This window comes from Carex rostrata, chromosome 22, assembly GCF_964058835.1.
Source record: "Carex rostrata chromosome 22, lpCarRost1.2, whole genome shotgun sequence".
In the NCBI taxonomy this organism is placed as follows: Eukaryota; Viridiplantae; Streptophyta; class Magnoliopsida; order Poales; family Cyperaceae; genus Carex; species Carex rostrata.
The window spans coordinates 4,400,683-4,421,147 of record NC_135939.1 but is presented as its reverse complement, the minus strand read 5'-3'; the positions used below and the strand labels follow the sequence as shown (position 1 = coordinate 4,421,147).

At 34.9% G+C, this 20,465-nt stretch overlaps 3 protein-coding genes across 5 annotated transcripts; 2 read left to right on the top strand and 1 right to left on the bottom strand.

Annotated features, from left to right (window-relative positions):
* Positions 1-524: 524 nt before the first annotated feature.
* On the top strand, positions 525-2,982 carry LOC144574423 (uncharacterized). Its single transcript, XM_078324391.1, has 3 exons — positions 525-851; positions 1,425-1,765; positions 2,555-2,982. Exons 1-3 carry the CDS (start codon positions 779-781, stop codon positions 2,795-2,797), a joined length of 657 nt encoding a protein of 218 aa, XP_078180517.1. The 5' UTR covers positions 525-778; the 3' UTR covers positions 2,798-2,982.
* Positions 2,983-6,820: 3,838 nt separating this feature from the next.
* On the bottom strand, positions 6,821-9,333 carry LOC144573834 (Gag-Pol polyprotein/retrotransposon). The gene is made up of 9 exons (XM_078323592.1): positions 9,188-9,333; positions 8,971-9,084; positions 8,633-8,684; positions 8,492-8,540; positions 7,720-7,815; positions 7,571-7,624; positions 7,421-7,486; positions 7,196-7,274; positions 6,821-7,105 (listed from the first exon to the last, which is right to left on the bottom strand). Exons 1-9 carry the CDS (start codon positions 9,242-9,244, stop codon positions 7,028-7,030), a joined length of 645 nt encoding a protein of 214 aa, XP_078179718.1. The 5' UTR covers positions 9,245-9,333; the 3' UTR covers positions 6,821-7,027.
* A 2,799-nt stretch (positions 9,334-12,132) lies between these two features.
* LOC144574354 (Pentatricopeptide repeat (PPR) superfamily protein) lies at positions 12,133-16,715 on the top strand. 3 transcript variants are annotated; one of them, XM_078324302.1, is made up of 6 exons: positions 12,133-14,299; positions 14,638-14,692; positions 15,349-15,424; positions 15,520-15,612; positions 15,868-15,960; positions 16,094-16,715. In XM_078324302.1, the coding sequence occupies exon 1, from the start codon at positions 12,324-12,326 to the stop codon at positions 14,244-14,246; it is 1,923 nt and encodes a 640-aa protein (XP_078180428.1). In that variant the 5' UTR covers positions 12,133-12,323; the 3' UTR covers positions 14,247-14,299; positions 14,638-14,692; positions 15,349-15,424; positions 15,520-15,612; positions 15,868-15,960; positions 16,094-16,715. The 3 variants fall into 3 exon arrangements, with proteins under 3 accessions (XP_078180428.1, XP_078180427.1, XP_078180426.1); XM_078324301.1 differs by having other exon boundaries at positions 15,520-15,684; XM_078324300.1 differs by having other exon boundaries at positions 15,520-15,960.
* Positions 16,716-20,465: the final 3,750 nt, after the last annotated feature.

The following is a 20,465-nucleotide window of genomic DNA, read 5'->3' as shown; positions in this document are numbered from 1 at the left end:
ACAATAAGTAATCTAAATCACTAACGTAATTAGTCATAACATGTACAAATAACATAACACAAATTTATAAATTTAGAACCCTAAAGCCGGAATTCGGATTCCTAAAATAACTCATTTTTTTATTTTTGATCCGGACTGTCAGATTTACTCTGACACTAATATTAAATGATCCAATGCTTTCTACTGCAGACCGAATTGTCAAAAAAAAAAAAAGAATCAGTCTGAAATTCAGATCGGACGGTCCGGATCAAAACTAACAAATTGGGTGGATACGGACTCGTAAAGCCGTTGGCTTTGCAGGCGCTCGTGTTCTCACGAGCCACAACCAGAAGGATCCGTATTACCTGACTCAACACAATTGAAACAGAGCGCCCAGATTTAATCTCAGCCGGTGCCTGTTTGGAATGGCGCACGAGGGCAGTATTTTAAACTTTGAGATTCGTGCCAAGTTAAAAATTATAATTTTGAACCGTCCGATTCAATTGTACTGTAACCGATGTGAATTCCGACCAGAACAGTGAATCAGTGATGGCTGACGAGAAACAGTCGGCGGGGTCATTTATGTCAAAACACAATCACACCGAATTCTTCAAAATAGCAATTAGAAAATCCTTTAAGAAAGTGAGCTTTCATCTCCCTTCTTTCACAGCACACACCATCCAACAGCATTCTGCCATTCTCGTCTCTTTTCCCCGTCGCATCACCTACATTGCATCTCTCCCACGCACCAACAAGCTTGCTTGGATCCAAACCATATAAAACCCGACTCCCACCTCCAATGGAGATCTCCGCCTCGTTTCTCTTCACTGCTCTCTTCCTTTTCTCGTCTGCTTCAGCTACCGACAGTAAAAGTATACTCTTGTTCTCTATTTGTGCAATAACCTATTTGTACCAAATGTGGATTGATAAGTATTCAGTTCTCAACTTCGGATTATGTCAGATTGAAAATTGTAATCTTGTTTTAAGTGCTGTTAACAAGTATTGTTTGTTACTAGTTGATCAAATTGGCACATTGTGATAGATCATGGTGATTTGATGTAGTGGGTTATCTGTGGTGTGTTAGAGATTTCTATAGGGTAGCTTCATTTGCTGCTACTTATTTCTATTAACACATTTCCTAAATTGTCCAGATCTGGAACTATGTAATATGGCTATTGTTTTTTTCATGGCTATCTCTTTTCTGAGTTCATTTCATCTCGTTCCAGTTGTTTTTATCTTACCCTTTTCAATACTTGACATTAATTTTACACACTAGTTAAAATATACTAGGAACAGAAAAGCTCAAATTGTTCAATTAATAACAAGTCCTTCCAATTGAACAAGACCTGTATTTTCCAAGTAAAAAAGAAGAAGCTACAATAACCAACCTGATAAGCTCCAATTATCTTGTTTCAAATTTCAAATCCTGTTATTGTCTTCTGTAGGCAATCCGGCAGATCAACTAGTGTCGCTGGTTAACAGTAACAGGACAGCCCACAAGTCATCATCTCTGTATGACAACCAGGGTCTGGGATGCCTAGCGCTACAGTACATTAAGGCATATGAGGGCCAGTGCGGAGCAGTTGGAGCAATGAAAAAGCCCCCGGAATCCAGCTTTGCTGATACATTTGCCCCCAGTTGTGGCGTTGTGGCAACTAGCCTTGCACCTATCACTGGTCGCCTGATCGGGTGCCAGACTAAGTATGCAACTCCCGATCAGGCATTTGATATGCTTATTGTGAATGACAAGAGCCTTGACATTCTCTACAGCAAAAACCATACTGAGGTATTCTTCTACTTGTGATGGCTCCTTTGATTTGTACCAGTATAGTTTGTTAACTTCATCTGATTTGAATTGTGCCTAATAGGCATGCATTTTTCATAAGTTGGTGGTTGGTAATGTCATAAACTGATGGTATTACATGGACACAGTCGGACCGATAATATTATCATCAGTGTTCATAAGTATTGGTACACATTACTGAGAAACTAACTTGATCGACACATGCTGTCCAATACATTTTATTGGCTTATCACAGATTGATATCTTTCATGTTATAGTGGATTCAATTTCCTTTATCATGTTTAGGGCCTTTTAATGTGTATTTTAACCTATCAATTGTCAATACTGTTCATGGTACTCTGATAATTTTATAACTGTTCACCAATAGTTTGTTTTGGTATCATTTACTGTTGCTAGCTATCTGGTAAGTGCTTTAAACCCAAGTTAATATTTGTCTCAATTGAAAAAGGTAGGCCTTTTGCATATCTTTTTGGAATAAAAGCAATCTGATAAGTGTTTTGCATTGCATACTTGCTTCTCTTTTACCTATCTGTGACTTGTTGATTTTATTTCGTCCATTTTTTAGATGCATAATAGACAAATATGGCTCAATTTGGCAATCAAGTTTCATACTTATTTTGCCTTAGAATTCTAACTTACGCAAACTGAAGCTGATTATAATCACCCAATTCAACACAAACTTCTGTAGAAAGAGAAAAAAAAATGAAAAATGTGTTTATAATTAAACACCAAACAAGGCCAATGCATTATAAAGCGTTTACATCGTGACAGGTGGGAGCTGCAGTTAGCGGAACGGATGGTGGATCACCGTACTTTTATTGTGTTCTCTTCAGCAATGGCAAGACAAATAGTAGCTTCTTGTTGGATGGGGGAGTGGCTAAGTCTGTTCGACCGGGATGTTACAGCGGAAGTAATGATGATTGCAGTGGTGCTGCCGATGTTACGTTCCACGGCATTACCCGATTGATGATTGTGGCCTTCGCAGTCGCGGCTCTTTTCGGTTTGGTTTTGTAGGCTGGGTGTTTTAATGTAAAATTGTAGATGTAATGGTAGGGCTTCTATTGTCTTTCCTGGTTATTCTTAGGTTCTTTCATATTCTTCATTTATTTTTCTCGAGTAATGTAACGCTCGTGGCTTTCAAGTTTGGCTGTCAAGACTCGTGTTTATTGATAATAATAATTATAATTTATTTATACCAACCAAAATTGCGGAGCCTTCAGCCTTGTAATGATAAGTGGCCCAGCCACGTGAGCTCTAGTGGGGTTGACCCAACTAAATATTTAAAAAAGTCCTTAAATTGTACGAATATTCAATTTTTTTTATATGAAGCTCTTTAAATTGGCATCGCCAGCCAATTTTTTTTATTTTGCCAGTGTTAATTGACGTCGAAGTTCACGTGAGCAAAGCTGGCTACACGCTGCACACGCTTGGATTTAAAAAATAAAAATCAAGAATAATACACCACCTCCAATTGGGATTCTCAATACGTGAGGCGTGATTTGGGTCACATGCCGTGTCATGATCAAAGAATAGTCACGGTATATTAGTCACGTTGTGACCACACGTAACGGGTAAAAATGTAACTGATCACTTTGATTATGATTAATTATAATTTTCATAATCTAAATTAGTTTACTCAAGATTAATCATTCAATTAAGATCTAACGGTTTTAATTATACATAATTCGTATCATCACGTGCTGTGACTGGTGTGCCGTGACTTTTTTAAATCCCTACCTCCAATCATCGTTATACATAACAGATGTAAAACCAACACTTCAATTACAAATATACAATACAGTTCCTATTTTACTAGGCTTTCCCATCTAATTTTAAACTACTTGCAATCTTTTGCTTATTCTTCCTTTACTTCAATCATTCTTCAATTCATGTTGATACTTTGGTGAACTTCATTAGAAGGTTCATTTCAATCTAAATAAGGTCCAATTTAATGGTTATTTACTCGCGGTACTGAAAATAACAGTATTCTTATTTATAGCACAATCTGATATGTTTGTTTTGCTCGAGTACATAAATATATAATTATGATAACAAAATGGCGTATGGTAGAGAAATGACTATTGAATTGGAAGTAATTACGAAGAGATAGTCAAGAGTATGGAATTGATTTCAAACATTTTTTTTGGGTACTATTTCAGGATATTTCTGTTAACAACGCTTTGATCAACTTATCGGTTTAAGCAAAGAATATTCTTCCTCTAGCAACTATAACTATAAGAAAAATTAAACAATTCCATGTTCTCAGTTCTCACAGTTATTATAATAGAAGGAACTAATATCCAGTTTCCCGTTTATTTGCTTAAACATATTCTTGCTAAGAATGTAGTCACTAGATCGTCTACCCTCCGTGTTGACCGTCAAAATGTAGTTACAAGTTACAACTCACCTCTTGGTCTTAATCTTCCAAATTTAGTTAACTTTATAGAGAAAAAAGCTTCATAAAAGCTCACATCCTGATAAGCAGCGACTTAACCGCTATGCCATCCACAGAAAAGCTAGATATCACAGGACAGTGCCAACCCTGTCATTCCCTCTCTCTCTCTCATAGCAGAGGAGAAAGGAAAGGAAGGATAGGGGAGAAATTCCAACCTTTCTTTCCAAACTTCTCTCAAGCTTTCCGAACAGCTAACCCAAAATGCCGAGCGTGTTTAAGAGAGCAGTTAATGCAGTGAAGGATCAGACGAGCATCAGCCTAGTAAGATTTTCCAAGAACTATGTGCCGGGATCTTCTTGCAACCTAGATGTGGCTATCCTCAAAGCTACCTCGCATGAAGAACAAATGGCCAACGAAAAACAAATTACCGAAATTATCTTCCTGGTTGTCTCATCAACTATTTATGCCGCTGCTTGTGTTCAGGCTCTAGCACGCCGCATTGCCAGGACCCACGACTGGATTGTTGCCCTCAAATCCCTCCAACTTGTACACCATCTCCTTCGTGATGGTGGAACGTACTTTTCCCATGAAGCGGCATCTCTACGGCCCATTTATTCAGGTGGTCGCCGCCTATTGGACCTATCAAACTTCTCAGCATCTCAATCTAGCTACTTGAACCCATGGGACTACACAGCCTTTGTTCGGACCTATGCACGCTACCTTGATGCTCGACTTGAATCAGCGCTCTTTGGAAAGCTCCGGAAACTTAATCACCAAGGTCATAGATCTACTGATTTGATCAGTATGAAGCCTGCAGTAATACTTGATCATATCGAGCATTGGCGACGCTTGCTCGGCCGCGTGATATCTATGAAACCCACTGGACCAACCCGTAACAACCACCTCATACATATCACGCTTTTCATGGTTACTCGTGAAAGCTTTGACTTCTATCACGACATCACTGCTGGGCTCACTTTATTGCTTGACAAATTCTTCCAGCTAGATAAGAAGTGCCGCATCAAGACAATTGAGGCGTGTGACTTGGCAGCGAAACAATTTAAGGAGCTGGATTCCCTCTATGACCTTTGTATTAAGATCGGTGCAGGAAAGATGATGGAGTACCCACATGTACAGATGATATCCCAGAACTTGGTGACTACATTGAAATCCTACTTACATAACAATCTTGCATCAGCATCAGTTGAATCATCACCTGCGTCAGATACAAGGAGCCACCCAAGGTTCTCCCTCCAAGCTATGCCTAGAGAAAGACCTGACGAGGTTGTGTCTGATACTTACTCCGTTGCCTCTGAACCAACAAGTACTCAGAAAAAGAAAGCATATGAACGGATCCGCTCATCTATAACGCCTTTTGATACACTTAGAGAGAAAACAAAACAATCAAATTCAGAAGTTTGGGAACTTCTTTTGGTAGAGACTGCGAGTAAACTGTCTGATTCTGAGAACAACGGTAACGAGCAACAGTTGTTGCCAGAAAGTTCTAATAGACCATTTCCAGAGAACTACAAGAACCCTTTTTTACAAGATTATTTTAACCAGAATTCCAACATAGAGAGAAACATTGCTGTAAAGGCAAATGACCTTTCTTTGCAAGATACTTTTGACAGGACAAACTCAAGCACAGAAAGAAACATTCAAGACAAACCAAAAGGTCTTTTCTTCCATTACTCTTTTGACAAGGGGAGCTTGAGCACAGAAATAAACATTTCTGAGAAGCCAACACAATATTCTTTTAACAAGAACTTGAGCACAGAGATAAGTCGTGGTGAGAGGACACATGTTTATGCTGAAACTGAGAAGAAATCTACAGCTCCAGCTCAAACATTGACCGCCCCTTCAACCCAGCAACCCTCATTTCAACTGCATCAGAGGTGGATAGAAGAACAACAGAAGGTGTACAGAAGCATCGGATGCTGAATAAGCAGGTGCATAGGTTTAGAGAACATTGATTTCTCAGTTTTTACTGTAATTGGGATGGTGGTAGTAGGGAAGCCACCAGCAGGGAGGGGGATGGGCACTCTACTGTTTTGAACAGTTGACAGGGTCTCTATATATATATCAGTTATAGCTATTATATACTATCTGTACCTGTTATCAATCATATAGAACTTTTATGTAAATAGATCCAATACTGAAACTGTTGGTACTGAAACATGACAACTTTTAATCAGAATTTTAAATCATGAAAATAAGACCTATAATGACCTCACAATACTGAAAGCTGTTGGTATTAAAACATGCCATCGTTTAATTAGAACATCAAACCATGAAATAAATGAGACCTATAATCATGTCAAAATACTGAAAACTGTTGGTACTAAAAAACATGCCAACTTCTAATTAGAACATCAAACCGTGTATATCACTAGTTCCATATTTATACTTTATTTCAATGGGCATCAAGAGTTTGTAAAACTTAACGTGCTAGTCAATTTTTAGGCCTCTTTACACATGTCACCAAAAATAAAAATACATATGACACTATTTTTTGTGTAACAAAACAAATAAATAAATAAATAACCATTTATTGGTTCAGAACAAATAATTGACCTACCTGGCCAAAATGCTGAATTTACAAAATAAATAAACAGTAAATAAACTTAAAAGTTCAAGGCTATACAAATAATCTCTGCCACATTTCATTAGATTTAAAATTTATCTTGTCAACCTAATTAGCATTCAATACTTCTCATAGAAATTTGGAATTCCAGTCAATTAGGCTGAACTGTACACGCAAAAAATGAGAAAAAGTAATAAAAGAAGAAAAAATTGAGGAAAGCATGCCTAAAAATATATTTCAAGAAAATTCCTCAAAATAATTGTTCCTAGGCCCAAAGTAATGTTAGTCCAAAGAACAAGAGAAGAGCCAGTGCAAAACAAAATCCTGCTATCACTACAGATGCCTGAAAGAAATCGAAAGTGACATTCACTCTTTCAGAATCTGTGGATTATATTTCATTTCATCAAATTTGATGCTCAAAATTAGAGTTTACCTTTCCTTCAGACTCGAACTTGAATCTGACAGTGAACCATGATAATCCTTTGTCCACAAAAGGAGCCAATGCCAGCGCCCTATATTGCATAAAAGAACAGATTTTTTTTTTTTCCATTGGAGTTGAATTTAATAATTTCTGATACATATCTACAACTATGCAAATGCAGGAAATTGAGTTCCACTTAAAGAATTTAATTTCAAGCCAAGTTTTAAGTATACCAACCCTCCTGCTCGAATGATCTTAGTGACCTGGCTTCCAGCCCACACCATTGCCATTACTTTAACAAATCTGCAATGGAAAACATTAATTAATAGTGCAAAAAACATAAATTAGCCCTCGTTGTATATTTATCTCTAGTTAAAAAGTCTTCACCGCTTCACGGCTGCAGCATAGCCCAATTTGCTGGGAGCAGGAGCAAAATAAAACCTGGAAAGAAGGTTTAGCTGAAGTTGTTAAACAGAAAATTTAACAAGGAGAAGATGAGTGTAATTGTATTTTATTTCATTCAATAATTAACTCACCAAACTAGAAGAAAGGTAGTTAAATAATAGACAGTATTAAGTAGCCCATATGACAAGATGCCAGCAACACCATATCTCTTCAGCTTGTGAAGCAGCCTGACAAAGTGATAGTTCATGATATATTAGTAGTGCCATCTAATCATATATCCAGGATATAAACTAAAATTCACTGTAAGAGAACTCATGGTAACTGGTAAATGATACAATTTCATTCTATTTAGCAGCTATTGGCAAAATTAACCTTTGAGAATTTGAAGGACATCTACAAAAAAAGTGGTGAAAAATAAATAGAAGTTTATATCTTATGAAATTTTAAAATGGATCTTCGTGTTACAGCCATTACTTACTGTAATAACCAAAAAATAAAATAATAAAAAGAATGATCCAACCTGGGTCTGCTCCCAAGCTCGGGAGAAAAGGAAAGTGAATGGAAGGGGAAGAAAATAAGGAGAGAGTTAAGTTTGTTACCATCCAAATTAAGAGGGAACAAATCTTAAAAAAATGGATAGTATTTATCTCCATTTTACTTCATTACCTCCTGAAATTAAAACTTGGTAGAAAGGCTAATGCTCCTTTCTCTCCTCTTCCTTCCCTTCCTCCCCATTCACCTTATTTTTAAATCAGGAGCATAATTAAAAGAAATGTATCTTTGAGTCCAAACTGGAGTATCAAGCAGTTGGAACCAAGTTACTAACCAGTACCAGGCTTGATTGCATCAAGACTAAGTTGATAACAGAGATGTACTATTTATCTACAAAAGAGCAGTTCGTACTCGTTAGAGGAGAATTTTCCCCTTTCATTGACCCCACTGTTTTCTGGACCTAACAGAAAAAAAGAAAAGAAAAGAAGGTGAAGCTATTAGTACAGGATATGAAGCAATGATAGATGAAAAGTGTATCCCTTTAATTATTACCTACAGAGGTTAATGGTACATCTTTAACATCACCAACAGGAATACTATCAACCTGAAAAAGGAAATCGAGTGAACATTCATCACAATTGAGATGTCATATTGTTTTTTACATTTAATCATAACATGTCTAATGCCTTCAATTTTGGAAATAGAGGCTTAAATAAGTTCAATTCCTACAACCATTCTCGCAATTGCTCCAATCTCCTAACGTAGCTTACTTTCTATAACTTGATAAATTCCTCTAAACAAAACATGATCCCTGAAACAGTAGTTAAGCAAAAAAAATATACTGCAAAAAAAAAAATCAAAAAGAAAGGGCAAAAGCTTTTTCAATTCACCTCAGGTTGATATTCATGAGAGCAACGACGAATGAATAGCACTAAGTTGTTCCGTTGGATTCTGTAAAAATACGGAGATAGAGAGAGAGTTCCTCTGGAGACGCCATTACGGGGCTAAGAGCAAATACATATCTTTCCAAGGGTTAGAGCAACAAGAATTTTAATTTAAGTAACAGAGGAGAGAAGGGAAGAATTGGGACGAGGAGGGATATCTTACTCGCAACGCCGATAATGGGACCCGGTGGTCGGCCAAACGGAGCGGTGCCGATGACATAATGGACTGCACGGGAGGGGGAGGGAGCAAGCGAGGGTCGAAGTAGCAGCCGTATGATATCTGAAGACGGGGATCCTCTCCATTGCACAGATTATGCAATTCAAAAGAAATTTTATCGGGAATTCGGGATTATTTTTGATCCGGCCCACCAAAAAATTTACATTAATAGTCTCATTGGATTGTATTTATTTTTACAAATAGCTTAATAAGCCTTTTCATTTTATTAAACTTGTAAAAGAGAGTCCCATAGGAATAATGTTCTCGTATTTTAGATCTGTAAAAAAACTAAGCATTTTTGTAAACTCTCTCAGATAATATATTTATTTATGCCATGTTAGTGGAGTAAAAGAGAGAAAACTTTATACTTCACACTTAAATTGTCAGACAAAAAGTAAAATAAAAGTAATGTGATAATGATGAAATTAGTTAATCCATCCGAAGAGATACTTATTTTTTTATAATTTTATATAATTTTTGTTATTAGAAAATAGAAAAATAGAGACATATCAGAGACAAAAAAAAAGACATTTGAACTCTCATCTACCAAAAAAAAAAAAATTCTTACACTTATACAAAAATAAAGATATTTTTTCTACCAAATAAATAATTTCAATAATTATTTTTCAATCACTTTATTCTAATTTTAATTTAAGACATATTAAGTATTTTAATATATTCTTTCTTATTTTCATATTTAATTTTTATTCTATAAAAAATCTTTAAAAATAATGGTAAATAACGATGGACTCCTTCTAAATAATTTAATAACTTAATAATATTACAAAACTTCCTTTTATCCTAATTCAAAGTTCAAACAGTCAATCCAAACCGTTCAACATAATGGATATATTAAGATGTACTTGCAGATCGTATTTTACATTTTTTTGGATTTTTTTTGGATTTTTTTTTTACTATTTATTAAGTATTTAACAAAATAACTATATTCAGACCATTTAATTTTTATACCCATCTTAATAAATAGCAAAAAAATTCAAAAAAAATGTAAAATTTGATTTGCAAGCACATTTTAACATATCCATCATGTTGAACAGTTTGGATTAATTGTCTAGACTTTGAAAATATAGAGTGTAATTCGGTGTCACTAAAAAAGGTTGTAATTGGATCCCTCCTCTTGTATAAAATTAACAATTACTTTATATTTATGTAACTGTAATTCAAATTTAAATTACCATCACTATTTTGCAAGATTTTAAATAGCAATTATCGCGTCATCGCAAAAAAGCTAAAAAAATGCTATAGCACTGCTATTGTGCTAAACACATATGACAGTGCTATATCTTTAAGGTTCGAAAATGCTATAACACCACCATTTAGAATACTGATATTTTCTGCAATGCTTTGAAAATGTTATTGTGCCGCTATAGTGTGCTATTTATAACACTGATATTTTTGTTGAAGTACAAAAATATGCTTTCAATTTTAGTAGAAGCAAATCTTTTAGAGTGAGTCTATGGTACTATGCATATCACGGGTTGTTACTGTGCTACGGCTCTATATTCGAGTTTTCAAATCTTAACGGTCGATTCGAACCGCTCATCTTGTTCTCCATATTAATATGTGTTTGGAGACCAAATTTTACTATTTGTTTAGATATTTAGAAAATCACTTGATCTGAAAATTTTGGACCATCCAAAAACAGTGATTTTCAATAAATCTAAAAAAATAGTAAAAAAATTTCAAAAAATGTAAAATTTGGTCTCCAAACACATATTAATATGGAGAACAAGATGAACGGTTCGGATCGACCATTAGGATTTGAAAACTCAAATATAGAGCCGTAGCACAGTAACAAATCGTAATATGCATAGTACCATAGACTCACTCAATCTTTTATATGACAAAAAGGAAAATTTTGTTGTTGTTTTTTTTTTTATTATTGAAAACCGTAGGTTAACTAATGTTTTGTTTATGTATGTAGAAGGTCATTACGTACTGCATATACAATATACAACAGTATATACAAAAATATATATGAGATTTGATTAAAATAAATTATAGTTATGTGTTATAAATCTGTAAAGGAAGTATATGTTATTAAAGTCAATTAGTATCACAATTACATTGTAATTTAATAATTGCGTTATTGGATACTCTTCTATAGGTTGGCAATTCGATTCTCCATAAGCACATATACAGCCACATTTAAAACATCGAGGCTAATTATCATTACTCAGTAAAGAGTTACATAATATGTCTCAACTCTCAACTCTCAACTCTCAACTCTCAACTCTCAACTCTCAACTCTCAACAAAGAGAAAAGTTTGAGATTTAATGTCCATCAAAGAAAAAATTGGATATGATAAACTTTGGAACCGTCCAATACATATAAAATCTTGTACGCATAAACTTTAGAAAAGATCGAATGGATTTGATGCCCATTGATCCAAATTTAGTTTCAAGAGATATCAGACGAATTCTTTTCCTCTGAGATATCTCAAACTTTGCGTGACATTATGAAAAATCCCAAACGTTTAAATACGTTCTGCACGAATCTCAAAGCACACATAATACTGACCCCCCTACATCACCCCGAATAGGCACCGTATGCGTTGGTCACGCAAAAGTTGAGATATCTCAGAGGATACGCACTATATCAGACGGAGCCAAACTGCTCTTGAGTCCGCGTCATCTGCATTAACTCAAAAGAGTATTTCTTGAGTTAACTCATATCAACCGTCTTTTTAAACGGATTTAATCCGACCACAGACTATAATTCAGGGACCCTTTAATATTAGTGTGGATCTAGTCCGCACGGATTTGAAAGCTGATCGGACGGTCCAGATGGATTAACTCAAAATATTCTTTTGAGTTAATGCTGAGGATACTAATTCACTGCGCTCAAGCTGATTAAACTAAAGACCTAAATTAAAAAGGATGTCTCTTACAAGGGCAGCCGCCCTGAGTTCAAACCCACCGCGCGCCACCACGCGAGATACTTTTGAAATTTCTTCGCTAAATTCTCAACAAAATTTGGGAGTGTTTTATTTATTGGCTGAGATCCCCTCTCTTCTTGCAATGCCCCGCGACGTAGAATAGTAATCTGAGTCTGAGGGAATCCATGATCCCTAGAAAACACTTCTTTCTCCCGTGTCGGCGTGCTCTCAATACCTTTATAAACCCAATTTCTAAACCGATAAATCTAAAAGAAAACTTCTTTTCTCTCTCTCCACAAATCGTCCAGACGACCATATTTAATTGCCCGTCTGATTCGGTTTCCCTAAGCTTCTTCTTGTGGTGTGCCCGACAACCTGATTACTTCCATGCTCCCGGTTCATTCGATCATATGGTACCTGTCGTGAACCGGCTTACTGACAGATATGGGTCTGTCAGAAACATTATAGAAGAACTCAGGAGTCTAGATTGTCCCATAAAGGCGTCAACTTTTTTGGTTTTGCTGAGGATTTCCTGGCGCGGCTGTTTGTACAAGTTTGCACTTGAGGTGTTTGAGGAAATGGCTAGGTATCATTTTGTGCCCAATACATTTGCCCGGAATATAATTATAGATGTACTGTTTAAAATTGGTCAAGTTGATACTGCAATGAGGTTTATGAGAGAGACTCAATTCCCAAATTTTCTCACTTACAGCACTTCCTTGACCAATCTTTGCAAGATTGGTGATTGGTTGGCAGTACGAGATGTGTTAAAGATTATGGTTAATAAATCTTTCTACCCCACCCCTGGATCTTTTTGGGCCATTTTTGCTTGTTGTAGAAAACGGGGAACAATTTCCGAGTTATTTCAGTTGTTTGCTTTTATGGTTGTATCTGGTATACAACCAACTGTGCCAATTTGGTCAATTTTGATTGAAGCCTTATGCCATGGAGGAGAAATTGACATGGCTTGTAGATATGTACGAAAGATGATACAGTTGGGACTCTCTCCTTCAGTTGTAACATATACTTCTCTTATAAAGGGGCTGTTTAAAGCTGAGAGATATGATTCAGTTATTGACTTATTGAATTATATGAAATGTTTAAATTGCAAACCTGACTTGGTGCTCTACAATGTGCTTATGGACTGCTATGCGAAAGCTGGGAGGCATAGTGATGCTATTAGTATTTTTTTCGAATTACTCGAAAATAATTTTAAGCCAGATAAATACACATTATCCACACTACTGTCTGTTTTGTGTTTATCTGGTAAGGAAAAACTATTTGACTCCTTAATTTCCCAATTTGATGTCACTTTTGACCTCAAAGCTTGTAATTCCATGATGAATGCGCTTTGCAAGGCTGGTTATCCTGACCGAGCCATCGAGTTCTTTAACCATATGGTTGAAAATGGTTTCAATCCTGATAGTTATACCTATTCCGCTTTGTTCAATAGCTTGTTGGAGCTAGGAAGAATTGATTGTGTTGTTGACATGTACCGTATAGAAACCACCAAAAATTGTAATTTAGACTCTTATGTACATGCTGCTATCTTGGGCGGTCTGTTCAAAAGAGGCAAGCACTATACGGCCACAAAGCTTTTAAGAAGAGCGATTTTGGAAAGGCACAAGCTAGATGTAGCATGCTATACCATTTGTATAAATGGGCTCTTTCGGGCTGGTAGGAAAACAGAAGCCTGTGACTTGTTCAACTGGATGAAGTGGCATGGTGTTTCACCGAACTTGCGTACCTATAATGTCATGCTTCAAGGATTTTGTAAGGCGAACGATTCGGATTCATTGCAGAAAATGCTGCAGGAAATGGAATATAGGGGAATTGAGATGGATTCTGTCTCATTTAATACTCTAATTGCTTATCTGTTCAAATCAAACCGTACCGGGTCAGCTTTGGTTCTGTTAAGAAGAATGCTTGAAACTGGTGTAAATCCCAATAAGGTTACTTGTTTGTTGGTATCCCGCTACTTGGGTCATGAATTTGGTAAAGAAATGGTCAATTTTGGAATAAGCATGTGTGATCAGGAGGATATGAATTGCTCTGATGTAAGTGGCTCTGATTCTTCCGATGATATTCTCACGTGCTCAAGTACTTAGGCCTTGAATGGATTTTGGTGTTAAATTCCCAGGCTGTAAAGTTTGAAGATAAGGTAACACTTCTTTATATACTTATGTTTTGTATTTTTTTTTTCACCACTATTTTCTTCAATATCTCTCTCATACAATCTTTTATGATTTCTGAAGTGTCTGGTTACTCTGGTACCAGTACATACTACCAGTAGTTTTGGCCATCTGGTTTCAGCTAAGGCTGACTAGTGTGACACCATTGCCAGTATCGTAGGCTTTGCTTGTTGCGTGATGGTAGTTGACTTGACTTTTGTGGTATCAATATCTTGTATGACAATTCCTTGATTTTTTTATCTTTAGGAATCATCATCGTCATGTGATAGCCTTTTTAATTATTTGATTGGTCGATTGTTCATTTCAGATGGACATCTTGGGCTCATGCTGGAAGACTTTTGATGGAACAATTGATTAGTGTGGTAAGATTCGTTGTTGATAAGATTTGACTTGATTTTAATCTTAATTTGAGTAGAAAGATAAAAATAAATTATTCCATAAACATACAAAAAACATATTCTATCTATTTTGGTAGTTAGTCTCAAAGGATTATAACTAACAATGTATATATGGTTTTAATAAACCATTGTACTGTTTTACATATCTTTCAATGTCTAGAACACCTGAGTTCAAAAGTTGGTGAAAAAAGAATAAGGAAACTTCTTCTCAATAGGTCAGCATATTAATTAAAAATTTCTTCAACAAGCATCAAAACCTATCCATGGGACAAAGAAACAAATTAAACTAACAAATAGAATTTAAGCACACTCCGTATTTCATCTTTTCTCCTTCCACTTTCCCTCCTTTTCTTACCTTGGGGTACAATAAACCAACGAATCTAGTCAAGGGAAGGTGAAATACCTTCCAAATGAGGGAAAACAACTTTTGCTAGGCTTGCACTTAAGTTCGCCATAGATGTTATATCCCATTACATATTGGTTAACTTATCACCTGTCCATGCTGGGAAGTTAATCCTATATGAACATTTTTATTTGTACAAATAAGTTATGCTTGACAATTTATCTAGTTATGACTGTTTTCTTTAAAGATGTTTTACAACATGATATCATTGTCACAGCTGGACTTGGCATTTACTTATCTAGCGCTGCTTGGGGACAACACTTACAACTTTGCGAGTTGTTAGCTCACCCATTGTAAGCACAAGAACAAGCAGCCCTCCTTTTCTCTACTTAGGATGTCTATATTTTTTTTCCTTCTCCACTTTTGTAATTATGTGTGTATAATGCAGATACACAATCTAATAGCAGCCTGGTACGGTACCAGGAAATGTGCCACGTGCACAGTGCGGCTTTGAGTTCTCAACCTACACTGGTGCAGGAGGGTAAGTTGCTTGGAAATATCAACATACTCGGCCTTATGGAAATCATCTATAGGATTAACTTCAATTTTTTCGGTACCTGTCAGATTCCGTTTTGTTATCTTTTTCTCTGTTATATTTTTTTTTCTACTGTCCCGCTTAAAAACATAATCACCTAATTAAATTTGGTATCTTGTTCCTTGGGTCTTCTATCAATATGTACCAACTAGAACATTTTGATGAATATGTTTCTTTTTTGTTATATTTCTATTTTTATAGCCGGCGTCAGAAGAGAGCAATTCCATTGAGTATGATTCTTGAGTGAACCAAGCTTTCCATCAGTGATGTCAAGTACCTTCTCACGGTCTTTCGGTAAATAGATTTTAATAACAGATTTTCAAATCCTTCTCCATGAATATGATATTTAATTTTTCAAGAAAAAATAATAAAGAAAAAAAAGAAACCATGATATGTGCTAAAGGGACATTAATAAATTCATGCCCAGGTGCATCTACTAAAGGCTTGGTTGTTGTTGTTGTGCATCTAATAGAAGGAATAATTGATCAAGTGGAGGTTACAGTGCATGTGTCATGGGTACAACCTAGGGTATTCAGAATCCGTCAGATCAAATCTCTGGTGCGACTCGATGCTTGAATCAAGAAGGTTCATACTGCATTGCGATCTGTTGAACTCGGGACACCTGATCTGTAGACGGCATAAAAACAAAAATAGATGTGTGTATTTGGGAAATAAATCTGCTGTTATTCCAGAGGGATAACAGGACCCTGTTATTCTGATCCCAGCCGTTGACCTTTGTCGAGATTCGGGCACGAAAAACTTTTTTTCTTGAGATTCACGCATGAAAAACTTTGAAAGGTTGGGATAGGAATAGATGTGTGTATTTGACTTCTTCGGCCCTTCCAAAAGTTCATTAAACGGTTCTTTTAGAAAGAACAGGAGGGATTTTTTTTGTAGATCCTCAAATGAGCCATTTTTCTTAGATTTGTTGGAAAGTTTCTTGTGAGGCTCAGCTGCTTTGTTCTAGAGGCTGATTCTGTGTTAATTTATTTGTCTCAAGTATTTATCTGTTATTGCTATACTCGAGTTTAAGACTATATCATGGGCCTCAAAAGGGGAAATAAATCTGCTGTGATTCTTCAGGAATCATAGGACCTTGCTATTCCAAATCCAACCCTTCATTTATTTTGAGATTGTGCACAGAAAACTACTGATTTTGAAATTTGTATATTTTATAGAGTAAAGGGTTGGATTTGGAATAGCAGGTCCTGTCATTCCTGAAGAATCACAGCAGATTTATTTCCCTCAAAAGTACCGATTTTTTTATTAATAGGAAAAAAAATTAAAAAATTATATCGACAATAGGATACAATTTTGTAAAATTTTGAGATATAGGAAGACTGGTATGATGCAACACGTTCACTGGACAGTATAGATCATAATGTCCAGCTAATCGATATCTTAACAAAATCCAAAACTAAACAGAAGACAGCAAAAAAAAAAACAGGATGTTATGCACTGTAGCCTCCGGAGAGTAGGGCTTTTTTCTAGAGCAGTAAAATGTGTATCCAAGTATGCATTGAGGATATTCAAATTGAGCCAAGTATTTTCGTAATTCATGAAACCATGTTGTTTTTAATCTAGATATTCAGGTTATAGAAATTATAATCTTCAGTTTATTTTTTTTTGGTTTATATTAAGATATGTTGATTAAGCAACCAAATTTAAGATTTAAATCATTTTGTTTTAAATCTAGATATTCAGGTTATATAAAATAACAAATGTTTCTTAATTCATGTTGTTTTTAATTTAGGTATTCAGGTTATAGAAATTCTAATCAGTTGTTTATGTTTTTGGTTTAAACAAAAAGAAAAAAAATTCTTACGCACTTTTCTCTCGTCGTTTTCAGCAGCGCGATTAAAAAATAATATTGTGATGCGGGTCAATATTATAATGAGAGGGATCTAATTACATTTTTTTTTATGACACCGGATTACACCATATGTTTACAAAGTCCAAACAGTCGATCCAAACCGTTCAACTTGATGGATATGTTAAAATGTGCTTGTAGATCAAATTTTATATTTTTCTGAATTTTTTTACTATTTACTAAGATGGATACAAAAATTCAATGGTCTGAATATAGCGATTTTGTTAAATATTTAATAAATACTAAAAAAATTCCAAAAAATATAAAATTTGATTTGCAAACACATTTTAGAAAAATGAACGTTAGGACTTGGGAGTATCCTGAACAATCATTTCAAAAGTAAAAATCAATTCAAAAATTTTACATTTTTATTGCTATTTCTATTTCTATATGCACGCCGAACAGGCCCTAAAAACAATTTCTGTTGCCCCACCCATGAAGCTGATTATGCAGCACTCTAGAACTGTGGTAATGTTTGCAGCAAAGCCATTTTAAGAAAATCTACAACTATGGTAATGTTCGCTTAAAGAAGGCCACAAAAGATCGCATGTAGCAACTTTACCTCATACCAATAGCGAATTCGTATCCTCTGAGATATCTCAAACTTTGCGTGACTTTACTGGCAATTTGAACCGTTTAAATAAGTTCTGCACGAATCTCAAAGCAAAAGTAATACAGGCCCCCGCGCTATCACCGAATAGGCACTGGACACGTCGGTCACGCAAAAGTTGAGATATCTCAGAGGATACGCACTCTACCAATAGCTATGTCATATGTAGTCATGTAACATGATTAAACATAATGCAACATGCTACGTTTAATTATTTTTTCAAATTTTAAGTTAATTTTATAAAATAATATAAAAAAAGATGGTAAAAACTAAAAATAAAAACTATTGCAAATTTAACTAAAAAAATAAGTAATATTTATAAACTTAATTATGTAATGTGTTAAATGACGTGATGTAATGTAATTGTATCAGTTTATGTGATGTGTTGTGATGTATTATTTTTAATTAAAAAAAAGACACATCACGCAACACGCAAGATACGTCACATATGACCTAACGTGTCTTAACGTATTAGTAACGTGCTATGACGAAACTAGTAATAAACAATATGACTAATTTTGTCCGAAGGACATGGTTTAATGAGATTAATGACTGGATTTCGTACATCTTATAACTTTGTTACCATATACGTTGACAACGAGAAGCTTTTTTTTTTTTTTTTTTTGTTTAATTTGTTATATGACTGACTGTATGGTCAACGGAAATTTAGTTTTAAAATAATATTTTGTTACCACCAATGCTAGTTTTATTTATATTTTTTTCTTTATTCGATAAATTTATTCTGGCAATAACACAATAAAAACACTACTGTGCAATTTATTTTTATAATTTATTCAGATCCCTCAAAATAAATATTCATTGTTTATTTTACATTTCTAAATAATATGTCGATTGGATTCTGATATCGATCGCATGATCCATCCAAAATCATTTGCTGGACGTGTTTCTGTGGTTATAGAATCTCTATTTTATATTATTAAAGTGGTAATTGAAAAATGACAAATGTAATTTGACCGTTTCCACTCTTGAAAATGTCTTAAAGGTACCATTCGACTATAGTTTTCTGGTTCCTGAGATTTATTTTTTATGATCTAGCTACATTATTGCTTAGAAAAACTATTAAGAAATATTAAATTTACTTATAATTAAGAGAGAAAGAATAAAAGGGAGAGGAAAAACCCCAGGTACCTGAGGTGCAAGTTACATTCCGGACCGTTTTCTTACCATGACACAAATCTTAAAGCATCCCCTATAGTTTTAGTGGGTACCAGATTGTATTTGATCCGGTTGGAATTAATCTGAGCCGTCCATTTATTTTCATTGTACCTCAGGTACCAGGGGGACACGGACTCGATGGGCGAGGCCCTAGTACTGCCTCTCTCTTCCCCGTTTTTTTTCCCATGAAATTACAGGAAACGGTGGTAATCTGCCAATCTGGCGAAAAAACGATACATTTGTCCGCAAGAACCCGTTTAAGAATGTAAGATGCACGTGCATTCAGGAGTGCAAACAAAATTCAAGATACTGTACGTAATATCCATATAGTATAATATAAAGAATAATCATTTCTGTACCCGCGCTACAGTAATTATATTTAGAGAAATAATATATTATGGTCCCCACTAATTATTATTCTAAAAAGATATTATAAAATCTCAACTAATTATTATTCTAAAATCCTAGCAGCACCCTTTCAAAGCCTCGGCACTAATTTCGCGTCAACATTTTTCTAACAAAAATAGTTGACCTCATAAAAATAAATACTTCAGTGCATAGATATAAATACTTTCAATACTTAGATATTGATACTTTGTCGTATGTAAAAAGAGGAGGGATCCAATTACAAGATTATGGCAGTTTAGATTCTCACAAGCAGTTATGTAAAAATTACAACATTGTTTACTATATAAATATAAATATTTGTATTCTTTAAACTATATACTTCAAGATTTGACTATTAATATTAAAAAAAAAGTTATAGATCTGGAACGATTGCGGTCCCCACAAGCAATTATGACAGTTTAGATGCGGGTACGATGTCAGAAATTTCAAAAAAAGTGCGGGTACGATTATTTAAAAATAATTAATTTATCATTTACATGGTTTACTTTATAGATATAAATACTTGTGTTCTTTGAACTATATACTTCAAGATTTGACAATTAATATTTTAAAATAAAGTTACAGATCTAGAACAGTTGCGGTCCCCACAAGCAATTATGGCAGTTTAGGTGCTGGTACGACATCAGAAATTTTTAAAAAAAATGCGGGTATGATTATTTAAAAATAATTAATTTATCATTTACATTGTTTACTATATAGATATAAATACTTGTGTTCTTTGGACTACATACTTCA

Excerpts from the sequence above, each read along its gene's own strand:
- LOC144574423 (XM_078324391.1), top strand. The coding sequence starts at position 779 with ATGGAGATCTCCGCCTCGTTTCTCTTCACTGCTCTCTTCCTTTTCTCG. Across the intron at positions 852-1,424 it reads TTCAGCTACCGACAGTAAAA|GCAATCCGGCAGATCAACTA; the intron begins GTATACTCTTGT and ends TGTCTTCTGTAG. Across the intron at positions 1,766-2,554 it reads ACAGCAAAAACCATACTGAG|GTGGGAGCTGCAGTTAGCGG; the intron begins GTATTCTTCTAC and ends ACATCGTGACAG.
- LOC144573834 (XM_078323592.1), bottom strand. The coding sequence starts at position 9,244 with ATGTCATCGGCACCGCTCCGTTTGGCCGACCACCGGGTCCCATTATCG. Across the intron at positions 8,685-8,970 it reads CTCATGAATATCAACCTGAG|GTTGATAGTATTCCTGTTGG; the intron begins GTGAATTGAAAA and ends TTCCTTTTTCAG. Across the intron at positions 7,275-7,420 it reads AAGATCATTCGAGCAGGAGG|GGCGCTGGCATTGGCTCCTT; the intron begins GTTGGTATACTT and ends TATGCAATATAG.
- LOC144574354 (XM_078324302.1), top strand. The coding sequence starts at position 12,324 with ATGATCCCTAGAAAACACTTCTTTCTCCCGTGTCGGCGTGCTCTCAAT.